This window comes from Populus nigra, chromosome 15, assembly GCF_951802175.1.
Source record: "Populus nigra chromosome 15, ddPopNigr1.1, whole genome shotgun sequence".
NCBI classification, from domain to species: domain Eukaryota; kingdom Viridiplantae; phylum Streptophyta; class Magnoliopsida; order Malpighiales; family Salicaceae; genus Populus; species Populus nigra.
The window spans coordinates 2,557,125-2,569,947 of NC_084866.1; the positions used below are offsets into that span (position 1 = coordinate 2,557,125).

A 12,823-nucleotide genomic window follows, 5' to 3' on the forward strand; every position below is an offset into this window, starting at 1 on the left:
AAAGAGACATTGACCATCAATATTAATATTGATTGTAGGGGTCTTCCTTCTACTTGGATGAATAAGAAATGACTTATAATCTCTCGAAGAGAAAAGGAAAAAGGTTATTAGTGCACTTTGAACAACTTAAGCAGGGGGTTAACAATATTCACTCTCTTATAATTTATTCACATTATTTATCATACATAAACGAAGAACAAATATTTTTTTTCTTAAATTTAATGCTTATTTACTATAAATCTTCATAATAAAGTCATCGACTTAATTATTGAAAGGCCTCTAAAGACTATTGTTGCATAAATCCAAACTTTATCATTAACCCTTGGAATCTTTAATTATAAAGAATAAAAGATTGACATGAACTTGTGACCATCTGTTATCCAAACTTTGTGGAGCATCATCATCATCTAAAAATGCTAAGAAATTCACTTTGATTTATCATTGCAATATGTTTGGCAAAAAATGGTGAAAGTGATTTTTTTTTTCAATAAACCACAAGTCAAATATATAATTAAAGCTATAAAGCTTTTAACCACCGTTTAGAATCAAATTTTAATCTAAAAATTTGTAAATATTTTATAGATCTAAGTAAAAAAAAATTCCAACTAATTAACTAGATAATTACTCTTGGTTTATAAAAAGAAAGCATCATGTATAAATGTGTCGTGGAGAGGTGCTTGTGCTCGAGATTGTTAAGCGTGCATTTGGAGTGGAATTAATTCTTAGTGTTCGAACAACAGGCAAGTACGAAATCATACACCGACCCGCGTTGATTTTCACACTACACGCATTAAAACTTCATCGATTCACAACAAAAAAAATAATAATTGTCTTCTTAAAAAATATATTGAATTTTAGCATCAAAGGCACTTTATAATAAGAATATTGTTAAACTGCATTTTCTATATAAAAAAAATCTATTAAAATTTATATTTATACTTTACGAGCTTCATTGCTGGATTCAATTAACGAGAGGAGACGGAAGGGTAACATTTTGGTTACAGTTATATGATAAAAAAAGATAAAAAAAATCGAGATAAAAAAAATAGAATAATATATGGGATAAAATTGTGTTTGATAATAATATATAAGATATAATGATTATTTTTGTATTATATTTGATTGATGATGAAAAAGATATAATAAATTATAAAAATATTTATTCTATTATTAATATGTATTATTGTTAAATTTATCTATTTAAAAAAATTATTAAACACTATTTTTTTAGTTTATATTGAGTTATGAAAGTTAGACCGGCTTAGCAGGTTGACTTGGAACCTGATCGATGTAGGGCCTGAATTGGTCCAAGTTTAAGGAAAAATAGAGAAAGGATTGACCCAGTCTGACTAGGTTAAAAACTCTGGTAAACCTACAATCTAGTCAATCCGAGAAAAAACCTGATCAAAACTCAAGTAAGAAGCGTTGTTGATTTTCTTGAAAAACAATGTTGTTTGGTCCTTTAAAACAATTTAGGTTAACTCGGGTTTCAACCCATGACCCAATCCTTACTCCAAATTGAGTTTTAAAATTATAATAATAATAATTTTTATTTTTACTTATCTTAGCTGGATAGTTTTAGAATTATAAATTTTTTACAATGATATTTTAAAAATAAAAATAAAAAATATTATATTGAAAAAATGTTTCTATTATACCTTCTATTTTAAAAATATAAAAATTAATTTTAAAATTATCACATTTATAAATTTATTTTTATATTTTTTTTACTTGAATATATTTTCTGCTTAATTGTTTCTATTTCATAACGCTTAATTGTTTCTATTTCATAACGCTACCTGTGTGAAATTATTTTTTGATAGATGAGAAAAGTTTTTATTTGATACAAAAAAAAATGAAATAAAATTGGTGAGTGTATAAATGCATATTATTTTTTAAACATGTTTAAGATTGTAGTAGCAGTTGTGGTTTAAAATATTTTTTTTATTTAAAAATATATTAAAATAATTTTTATATTTTTTTAAAATTATTTTTGATATCAACTTATCAAAACAATCTAAAAATATAAAAAAAATTAATTTTAAATAAAAATTCAAAATTTAAACCAGCACGCAGTTAAATAATGGCTTGCCTGCACCATTACAAGAAAAAACAATAATTATTATAATTACTAATACAAACCAGTATGGCGACATAATTTACCGAAAAAGTAAACAAACGTGGGTCCTTATAACGTGAGTAATATAGAATCATAGATATTGTGATACTCTTATTTTTTTAATATTAATACATAAAAACAATTTAAAACCAAACAATATTTCAAAATTTTATATAACTCGTTTCTACAGCAAAAACATACGGTAGTAAGGAGGCCCCACATAAAAAATATCTTCCACGTGTCACCCCTAGCTCTATCTATTAAAAACGAAAAAACTCCCTGCCAAACGCTTGCCTTCCATACTTATCTTCTTCGGATTAGCTTTCTAGGTTTTCTATTCATCTCTCTCTCGCCAAAAGCTTTCCCTATCTATTGTCGCCCTTCTCTCTATCTCCATTTGGCTCAGAGGCTGCTCTATTCTCGTCATCAGGTACAACTCACAGCTATATTACTATTACCGAAACTCGATATCCTGTTTGCGTCGTCTTGGGCTTCTCGAGAGTCGAATCGGTGCCTTTTGATGTGAAATTAGGGTTTTGTTTTTACAGTAGAAGTGTATTGTTAGCTTGATTTGAATTTGATTGCATGCTTTTGTGGATGCGTGAATTTAACCAGGGATTACGAATCGGACTTGTTTATGATTACATTCCTTTTATGTGATTTGAAGTTTTCAGACAGTTGATTTCATTTTTTTATTAGTTTTTCTGGTTTTGTGAATTTGAATTTTTCTGTATAATTGTTTAGCTATAGTTGAAATATAGTTTTTTTGAGGGTATTTAGATATGATTAGGTTTTTTTTGTTGTAGTTTGTATCTCAGAGGCAGATGCTGTGGAGCGGAGCAGAAGAAACTACTTTTTGTTTTATTGTTAGGGATGATTAATAGGTTGGGTATACGGGGCGTTTCCCAATAAAAAGTATTAGAAAAATTTATTAATATTATTGGGGTGCGAGGGCATTCCCAGTGGTACAATAAAGGGTATTAGAAAAAAAATATTAATAATTCTTGGATGGTTAATATTTTTTGAGCGGTTTATATTTACTATAAATATATACATTCGATGTAATTTTATTTTGACATAGTGAAAAATAAAAGCGCCCCACTCCTATAGATGTAGAGACTTTTGTGTATTTGTGTTTTTTGTTTCTTTCCTATTGCAATATTCATCAGTAATTGCGGCAAGTTTTTCAATATAATTTTTGAACATTTTTTCGTTGTAATTTATTGGCAAATCATCCTCGTAGTCTGATTTTCTGGTGCTTTTTTTTTTTTAAATGAGACTGCTTTTGTAGTGTAACGGAAAAATATGTATTGCAAGCTGTCTTATAACTTGTGGGTGACATCTCCTTTTAAAATAAAGTACCCTAAACATGCCCATTATCTGGGATTTTTTTTAATTGGTGAAATGTTGTTTTGTTCCTGTAATGTTTGCATGATATAGGAATCTTTGTGTGGTGCAGTGGTAAAAGCATTGGGATGCCAATTCTAAGTGTGCGCGTTCATGGGTGAAGTCTTGAGAGCAGCCACTTCATGCGAAAGTGCTGAAGTCTGTGACTGTATCAAGAGCACCCTCTTGGAACCCCGCTTAGATGGGATTTGCACTTGGTGATGGCGTCTCATTTTGTATGCCTCCATCTGTATTTCAAGAACTTTCTTGGGGTTTTTTTGCAGTTTTACCTCCCAATAGATTATTGATTGTAAAAATTTGGAAGCCAACAAACGGGTTTGCGCGTGTGGCTAGATAAGTTTTGATTGTGTCCGATATATCCTGGAATCATCAAAACTAGTAATAGATAAGTTACGACAGATTGTCAACTGCTACTCTTCAGGTGTTTGTCCCCATAGGTGTATATAGGTTCAAGTAATTTCTTTGATATGAATGAATGGACAAGCTATGGGTGGTGATCAAAAGATGAAATGATTTTTTTGCCATCTTTTGTTTAAAATTAAATCATATAGCATTAAGTTGCACTTCAGCATTGTGGATGGATTTGTCAAATAAATTAAAAAAGAAGCAGATTAGAGCTGATAAATTCTGTAAAGGGAGACTGCATTTAACTTTAATTTCTGGTGCCTTTTTTACTGGTTACAGTGACTCTTTATAAGCATCTTAATGCAGCTGATCTATTTTGATTTTTGAACTATTAATTCCATCAAGCTAGCCGGTGCTTTGTGCCATGACAAGAATATACAGTACAAAAAATGGCATGCGTTAAAAATTCATCAGTTATTGATTGCCAATTACCATGGGGACTTCAAAGAAGGAAATCTTATCGTGCCATCTGACAGGCTTCCTGTGCAACACCTGTTTCATTTAAGCGTAGTAAAGTGCGAAGGCAAGATAATTTCATCAGATAAAAAGTTGGATAAAGTCAAATTGGGACAATATTTCTTGTTAAATTATGTAAAATTGTCAGCACTGATGGCAATGCCTTCGAGATTAAAAGTTGATCTTTAAGTGAATACACATATTTAAAATACTGAACCTGGAATGCACACATAACTCCCATCTATTCACACCATGGATTTCCATCTGATTCTCGGTGTCTTGTGCTCTTCATTGTCGGAGTAATTATCTGTTAATGGTATTCCTCCGGCAAGTGATGAAAACAAACCATATGAGTTTTTGTTACTCGTGCCTGTTAGAGCGACATTTTATTTTATTAGAAGATATGGAAGTAACTTGGTCATGTGTGAATAATCTAGACATGCATCCTTGACTTTTCAGTCTTAAGTTGAGGAACTAACAAAGAATGTTTTGTTTTGTAGTGGCTTTTGCATTCCTTTCATGTTGATTGCCCAGCATGTCCAACAATCTTGTATCACAGCAATCATCACTGCAGAGCATCAAATTGGGTCAGTCGGAAGACATTTCAAACAAACTGGACTCGTTGATGCAAATGGGTTTGATGGAACCTGGAATCCATGATCCTGCATTACAACAGATGTCCATGTCGAACATGCAAATGGGACAGACGGGACCAATTTCAACTGATGCTTTATCACAGCAGATGTCGATATCAAACATCCAAGTACAGTTGTCAGAACCTTTGCCTAATGATCATGTTTTGCAGAACTTCTCGGTATCAAGTATACAAGCAGGACACATGGAACCACGTGCATACAATATGGTTCCAGAGAAATTCTTATCTAGGAGGCAACTGGGAGACATGGAAACTGTGTTTCATAATACTGGATCACAGCAGTCATCACTATTGAACAAGCGAAAGGCCCCAGAGGAACCTTCTTCCAACAATTCTTTGTCACGGAAATTATCAATGTCTCACAACCAGGTTGCGCAAATGGAACTTAGGCCATGGCTACAGCCAACCCTGACACCAAATAAAGTACCTGTACAGATCCAGTCTATTTTAAATTCGTCAGGATCAAATCGTCCACAAGCACCATATAAGAGGTCAGCTTCTAGTAAAACTGGACTGCAGCAATCGTCAGTTCAGAAAAATCAAACTGGACTGATGCATCCATCTTCGAAGGCCAACAGTGAGTCTGATTCTGTGAGGTCTAAGCTAAGACAATCACTGGCAGATGCGCTGACTCTGGTTTCTCAGCAGCACGATGAAACTTCAAGTTCTGGAAAGTACCCTGTAGGTGAGGATGCAAGTGCTCAGGTGCAGAAACACAAAGAGACTCAACCTATGGGACAAACTTCTGGTGCAGCTGGTTTTCACCATTTGTCTGAGGAGCCCAAGGAATCCTTGTCCACCAAGGACAATTCTTTTACCCAAAACCATTCTGACAGCCATAAGACATCTCAGGAAACTTCCAACTCTCATGGAAATGCTTATGCAACAGAGACATCAAACAATGACGGGCAGGAATTACCATCCAGTAATATTTTCCGTGATGAGGATGTTTCATTTAGTGACAGTTTTTTGGTAAAAGATGAATTGTTGCAGGGCAATGGATTGTCCTGGATACTGGAACCTGATGCAGAGATAGCAGAGAAAAAGGAGATTGAAGCTGCCCAAACACCGCATGGCCAGGAGCATATCGATGAATATGTTGGAAAAGAAGTAGTCAGGGATCCGCGAGTTTTGGCCTCTGAAATTGAAGCAGAACTCTTCAAATTATTTGGAGGGGTAAACAAGAAGTACAAGGAGAAGGGCAGGTCTCTTTTGTTCAATTTGAAAGATCGTAATAATCCTGAACTAAGAGAAAAAGTTATGTCTGGAGAGATTCCCCCAGGGCGACTCTGTTCTATGACTGCAGAGGAACTTGCATCTAAGGAGCTTTCGGAATGGCGGATGGCAAAAGCCGAGGAACTTGCTCAAATGGTGGTTTTGCCTGATTCGGATGTTGATATCAGACGTTTGGTGAAGAAAACTCACAAGGGTGAGTTTCAAGTTGAAGTTGAACAGGATAGTGTAGCAATGGAGGTTGCTGTTGGGCTGAATTCATTCACTACACAACCAAAATCAGATGAGAAGGAAGGTTCTCTGGGTTCTAAACCCGATCAAATGAAAGACAAGGTGAATGCTACCGATGACAAGAGTGATTTAGAAGACAAGGCAGCTTCTTATACGCTTACGATTCCTTCAAGTGAAGGAAATGATTTGATGCAAGGACTCATGGTGGATGATGAATTGAAAGGTGCAGAATTTCTTCCTCCAATTGTCTCTCTGGATGAATTCATGGAATCCCTTGATTCAGAACCACCGTTTGAAAATTTACCAGAGGATGCTGGAAAAACAACACCCACCCTTGACAATGATGATTCACAGCTTCAGCCAGAAGCCAAGTCTCATGGGGTAGCTACAAAAGATGCTGTTGGTAGCATCCCAGAAAAATCTGAAAACGTTGAGGAAACTAGCACATCATCTGAGGCTGATGGGAGATATGCCAGCATTCGTGTAGAATCCAAAACTACACCCTCTACTGGTGCATCCAAGGGTGAAAATGTCTGGGAAGGCTTACTTCAGCTGAGTATTTCCACAATGACCTCAGTTGTTGGCATCTTTAAAAGGTATGTGTTCTTTTCACCTAGCATTAAAAGCATATATGTTGTCAAATAGTTTTTTGCACGGGAAACAGATAGTATTGTACTTGTCTTTCATCTGATGTTTTATGGGGTCTCTTGCTTAGAATTAGAACCTTTAGTTGCCTGCCATCCAAGCATACATTACACTGGATGAGCAGTGTTCTATAGTTTCCTAATTTGTTTATGATGAATTAGGTGGTTGTCACTGTGAAACTTGTTACTTTTTGCTGATCTGTTTTTCTTGCTGCAGTGGTGACAAAACGTCTGCAAAAGAGTGGTCTGGCGTTGTTGAGGTCAAAGGGAGAGTCAGACTTGATGCATTTGAGAAGTTTCTCCAGGAGCTCTTGATGTCCCGAAGCCGTGCTGTTATGGTATCTCAAGTTTATTTCTCTCTACTAAATTTCAGTTATGCTACTTTTGTCCAGAAAGGGGGGATAATTTGCTATGCCTGCTTATTAATCCCACTCTACTGCTGCTGCAGAATTATGGTCTTTTCATTTTTGGTGAATGACATCCTACTAAGGATTTGTGTGAATGAATGGCTTGATAAAGTTCATATAAGGGAAAAACAATATTTGGCCTCCAATGATTTGATTTTTTAGTTGCTGAGGGAAAGTTAGTTACTGAGAGGAATAAAACGTGCAAGGAATTTGTTGCGGAATCTGTGAAACGCCACATGTTATTGGCTCTCAAGAGCAAACAGTAACTGGTTTTAGTGTATAGGGCGTCCGAGTAAAGATAGTTGCTTTCATTTCTTGCCTGCTGAATGGGAACGAACAGGGATACATTTTCTTTCCCTTTCCAATGGAAAGAGGTGTACAAAGATCCTAAATCAGCCTGGAATATTTATTTAACGGATGCCATTGTTTGGTTGGGATATCTTCCCAGAAATCTGAGCAGATTCACAGTATTCGCGTACCCAGAATATATTAATGGAAGATAAAATATCTTAGTTTTATATAGCCACAGCGTGGTTGGATCTTGCCAGTTTCTGGCTCTTTTTTCCCATAAAATCTGATATGTCATAGGGAGGATCCATACCCTTTTTTCCTTTCAAGCATAACTTGAAAAGGCCCCATTTGCTTTCCATGTTGCTAAAGAAATTGACTTTTGCTTTTGCAGGTAGTGCACTTTGTTTGCAAGGAGGGGTCCACGGAGAGTGAGAGGGCAAGTCTTAGAGGGGTAAGAAACATGAAAAACTCTGCTGCTTTTCATCACTCTTTAGGCTTTGTCAGTTTTCTTTGTCAGCTGTGACTGAAATGCCTGCTGCAGGTTGCCGATTCCTATGTTTTGGATGAGAGAGTGGGTTTTGCTGAGCCTGCTCATGGAGTGGAACTTTATTTATGCCCATCTCATTCAAAGACACGTGAAATGCTCATCAAGGTCCTTCCAACGGACCAACTTGAGGCCCCTAATGCTATTGATAATGGTCTAATTGGTGTTATTGTATGGAGAAGAGCTCAAGTAACGTCAATAATATCACCCACCGCTGCATCACACCATAAACTCAACTCAAAAAAGCAACACCACCTTACTTCTAGGAGACACCATGATAAGGATACTAATATGAATGTGAATATTGCATCAAAACATCCGTTGCCACCACCTCGTGGTGGAACTTCTGCCCATCCCAACCCCCAACCTGATGAAGACGATGATGATGTGCCTCCCGGGTTTGGCCCACTGGCTGGCCGGGATGAGGATGACTTACCGGAGTTCAATTTTTCCAGTGGCTCCATTGCATCAGGATCAGAGTTTTCGAACCAAAACCCTACTAGGAGACAGGGAATGGCCCCTCACAATTCATATCCCCAAATCCCATCTCATCCTCTAGATTTGAGAGAACTTGTACACAGATATGGACAACCTAAAACCGATGTTCTACCAGTGCAGCCATGGAATGATGATGATGATGACGACGACATGCCAGAGTGGCACCCAGAAGAAACCCCAAAGCAGCGCAGTACTCATCCTCAGCCAATGCACGTGCATGGTGTACGGCAGCCTATTCTAAGAGCCCACATGGTGCAGCAAAGAGTACACCAGACAAGGGCACCATTAGGAAGATCTCCAGCCATGCCTCAAGTGAATCTGATACATGGTCAGCAAAACGGTGCCTCTTCTTGGCAGCAAGGCGCTTGGGCAGCTCCTCAGCCTGGACCCCATGGTTACTCTGCTTATCAATCTGGTGGAGGGCTAGTCAATGGCGCGCCCGGGCTGCAGGGCTTGGCTTGGCGTAGAGATGCTCCTACAAGTAGAGGCTTTTGATTATGTTAGTTTTCTTTCTGTTTTCCATCTCTATGGTTCTGTAACCATGATTATTTTCAATTCATTGTTACTGTAATTAGATTTTCCAGAGCCAATCAAAAGTTAGAATACTAGTCATGCAAAAATTGGCCGTGAGTTAGATCAAGGGAAGAACGATGTATACCGGCTTGTTTTGCACCCTCTAAATGGTCCTCTTTTGGGTGTAATTAAGCTTTTCCAAGCACTAAACTTGCTCTAAAATGAAAAATTAATAAAGGAACCCAGATGTTTAATGTGACAAGAGGCATCCAGATGCTTCAAGGAGGAGATGGCGGTGCAGAGGCATCACACATGCTTCTGAAAGACTTGGGAAAATAAACGAAGGGGCAACAGTGAAACTGCTAGTCTTCTTGGAAAGCTTAGGAAGATACCACTAGTTTTCCAGCATCAAAAATTAAACCATAAAACCAACATACTATAGGAACCACTTTGTCATTCTCCTTGTTGGAAGAGAATCATCCAGACGACACTGCAAAAGAAAGATACACAATGGCGTCGTCCAGCAAAGGAATACAAGGACAAAAACAATATGATGCATGCAGCCCTGTATATCCCTCCTCCTATCCTAAAGAAAAAAATGAAAATCAGTTACATGAACCAGCCAGTAATGGCTGTGAGGGTCTATAATAATTACAGTACTTTTCCTATAGGTGTTGGTTTAAAGGGTCTATAAATACAAGGACAGCAAAAGACAACCTTTGCAAATTGAAAGAACGGAAAACAGCATTGGCTTCAGAATTTAGCTCTTATACATGTGTGTGTGTATAACAATTTGATCAATCTTTAACCCCCTAATGCGCGCTTGAGCCCTGCTCGCTGCTCTGGTGTCAATCTTGTTGGGAACTTCACTTCAAATGTGATCCTCATATTGCCCCTATTACCTGGCTCCTTCGCTATTGGCATACCCTCCATGGCCACAACAAGCTCGTAACCAGGGCTCACTATATCATGTACAGGAATTGATAGATTGCGGCAGTCAAGTGTGGTGAGATTTACTGTTGTTCCTCCTAGGGCCTCGGCTAGTGTCAACTTGTGGTTGATGATAAGGTCATTTCCATCTCTCTTGTATGTGGTATGGGGCTTCTCATCAATAACAAACACAAGGTCTGCTGGAAGCTGATTCTGCTGCTCATTTCCTTTATCCGGGAATGTAATCTTTGTTCCCTTCTTCCACCCTGGCTTCACATCAATGGTTAATATTTCTGTTTCTTGTATTTGTCGCCTGCACAGTTTCATATTCAATTACAATTAGAAAAGGAACTGTTGCCCTTCTAGCTCTATGGAAGGGATTGATATGTGAAAAAGTCACCCCTGTAATTTAGACATCAGCAGCACATGCAAAGACAAGGTAGCACGAGCATAAAGCAAACTTGAGTGATCAAGAAGTTAGGAATCGATGGAGACATTTAGAAGAATCTGATGAAGCTTGTTCTCATGTATACGAGGAAAATTATGACAGTGTATTTCATGGCACAAGAACTTGCATATAATTGTATGTAAACGATGATCAAAGGGTTTGGCAAGGCTCCTAGCCAAGTAAATAATCGATCGTAAGACCATCTACCGCCATTTAGCACACAAGGAACATGATCCTCCGGGTCCAAGAAATGGTGGCTTTTCTTGCAGCATTGATTTTGAACAACTATATCAAGACACCAAAAAGGGGGGAAACTGAATAAACTTAGTTAGAGAAACAAATAAACATACCCACGGGCATCAACTACAGTTCTCGATATCTTCATTTTCCTTGTTGATCCAGAGTATAGTTCCTCGAGGCTACAAGGCAATTTGCTCTCTACAGGTGGTGGTTTCCTTAGTGTAGTTCCCTCGCTATAAGTTCGGAAAAGATTATCAGTACAGCCAAATGAACCAAACGACCCTCCATCTGATTGGAACCTCGAGGATCTACCAGCTGCTGTTGATCCAAATCCAAAAGGACTGCTCCCAAAGAATTCTGCAAAGATATCCTCTGCATTCCTAGGATTGAAAACATTTGACCCACTGCCGTTGCCAAAAGGGAAGCCGCCACTGCCAGACGGTGGTGCTTCTTTCAATCCTTCTTCACCATGCTGATCATAAATTGCTCTTTTTTGTGGATCACTCAAGACCTGGATTCACAAAATTGATCAAAATCCCAGGCAATGTAACCAAAACAACAATTCACTGTCCTTGACGCGAAAAAGAAAAGTCCTATTATCAGTAGAAAAGAAATTCACTGCGATAAACAAAACAACTATTTTACCTCCATCTAAAAGAACTCCTGACTTTTCAATGCTATAATTTTCCAAGTAAATGGAACCATAAAGTTCTTCATATATTTCATGGAGCCTAATTTCTTCACCAGAAATTGTAATAAGCAAATGCATATTATACAACGCTCAAAATCAATATCCATACACATTTAATTCTTCTTCTACATTTAACACATTTAGTGAGTCTAATTTCTTCCCAATATCGTGAAGAATAACAATAAAATGTATAATTATAAATCTCAAAAGATTAGTTTACACACACCTCCATTTCACATTGTATATATTCCAGATTTGTTTTCTTGGGTACAATTGTATATTCCAGATTTTTTAAAAAAAAAAAGAAAAAAGAAAAAAAGCAAAAAGATACCAGAAATGAAAAGTAAAAAGGAAAAAAACCAGCAGAACTAATAGAACAGATTGAAATTTTTTAAGGGAAAGCAAAATCAAACATGCCTCATATGCCTCAGAGATCTCCTTGAATTTGGCTTCAGCTTCTTTCTTGTTAGTGGGGTTCTTATCAGGATGCCATTTCATAGCCAATCTTCTATACGACTTCTTTAGATCACCATCTGTTGCATTCCTGTTCACCTTCAATATGTTATAGTAATCAACCCCCATCTTCTTATTTTAATAACCCACCAATCTTTTCTCAAAAGAATCCAAGAATCTACCTATATCTCCTATTAGATCTAATTACCAATCTTTTTGCTCCAAGCCCAGATCATCAAAACCTTTCCTTTTAATCAACTATATATCCATCTAAGTCTCATTAAAAAAAAAACCAAGAAATCTTTCGTCTTTGAGCTATATTAACAACAACATTGGCAAAAGAACCCTGAAATTATTTGCTTGTGAAAAATTGTGTAGCATGATTTTAGATTTGTGTCTTTGTGGAAACGAAGAAGAAGGAGCTGAATCTGTTTGAGAATGGTCTAAAAACCACGTCTTGTGTCTGATGGTTATCGACGATTTTAATACCGAAAGTAACGGAAATATGTGTCATAAAAGACGGTTGTGTTTGGTCTTAGAATTTTCTCCTTTCCTTTTTTTTGTTTTTTTCTTTCCTTTGGTAGACTATATATTCCAATCCTTGTTATTCCATAATATTCCATTCCTCTTCTTTTAGTTTGGATTTTCTTGTATCAAT

General features: G+C 36.8%; 2 protein-coding genes across 4 annotated transcripts; one reads left to right on the forward strand and one right to left on the reverse strand.

Moving 5' to 3' along the window:
* Positions 1 to 2,340: 2,340 nt before the first annotated feature.
* On the forward strand, positions 2,341 to 9,510 carry LOC133673994 (uncharacterized). 3 transcript variants are annotated; one of them, XM_062094955.1, is made up of 5 exons: positions 2,395 to 2,549; positions 4,888 to 7,102; positions 7,368 to 7,488; positions 8,240 to 8,299; positions 8,390 to 9,510. In XM_062094955.1, exons 2-5 carry the CDS (start codon positions 4,923 to 4,925, stop codon positions 9,383 to 9,385), a joined length of 3,357 nt encoding a protein of 1,118 aa, XP_061950939.1. In that variant the 5' UTR covers positions 2,395 to 2,549; positions 4,888 to 4,922; the 3' UTR covers positions 9,386 to 9,510. The 3 variants fall into 3 exon arrangements, 1 of the variants encoding a protein (XP_061950939.1); XR_009835102.1 differs by lacking the exons at positions 4,888 to 7,102; positions 7,368 to 7,488; positions 8,240 to 8,299; positions 8,390 to 9,510 and adding an exon at positions 3,579 to 4,050 and having other exon boundaries at positions 2,341 to 2,549; XR_009835101.1 differs by lacking the exons at positions 4,888 to 7,102; positions 7,368 to 7,488; positions 8,240 to 8,299; positions 8,390 to 9,510 and adding an exon at positions 2,926 to 3,248 and having other exon boundaries at positions 2,341 to 2,549.
* A 330-nt stretch (positions 9,511 to 9,840) lies between these two features.
* On the reverse strand, positions 9,841 to 12,668 carry LOC133673995 (uncharacterized). Its single transcript, XM_062094956.1, has 3 exons — positions 12,130 to 12,668; positions 11,132 to 11,532; positions 9,841 to 10,646 (listed from the first exon to the last, which is right to left on the reverse strand). Exons 1-3 carry the CDS (start codon positions 12,292 to 12,294, stop codon positions 10,208 to 10,210), a joined length of 1,005 nt encoding a protein of 334 aa, XP_061950940.1. The 5' UTR covers positions 12,295 to 12,668; the 3' UTR covers positions 9,841 to 10,207.
* Positions 12,669 to 12,823: the final 155 nt, after the last annotated feature.

Coding starts and splice junctions, on each gene's coding strand:
- LOC133673994 (XM_062094955.1), top strand. CDS start 4,923: ATGTCCAACAATCTTGTATCACAGCAATCATCACTGCAGAGCATCAAA. Junction 7,103..7,367: donor GTTGTTGGCATCTTTAAAAG/GTATGTGTTCTT, acceptor TTCTTGCTGCAG/TGGTGACAAAACGTCTGCAA. Junction 8,300..8,389: donor AGAGGGCAAGTCTTAGAGGG/GTAAGAAACATG, acceptor TGCCTGCTGCAG/GTTGCCGATTCCTATGTTTT.
- LOC133673995 (XM_062094956.1), bottom strand. CDS start 12,294: ATGGGGGTTGATTACTATAACATATTGAAGGTGAACAGGAATGCAACA. Junction 11,533..12,129: donor AGATCTCTGAGGCATATGAG/GCATGTTTGATT, acceptor TTGTGAATCCAG/GTCTTGAGTGATCCACAAAA. Junction 10,647..11,131: donor ACTGTAGTTGATGCCCGTGG/GTATGTTTATTT, acceptor GAAACTGTGCAG/GCGACAAATACAAGAAACAG.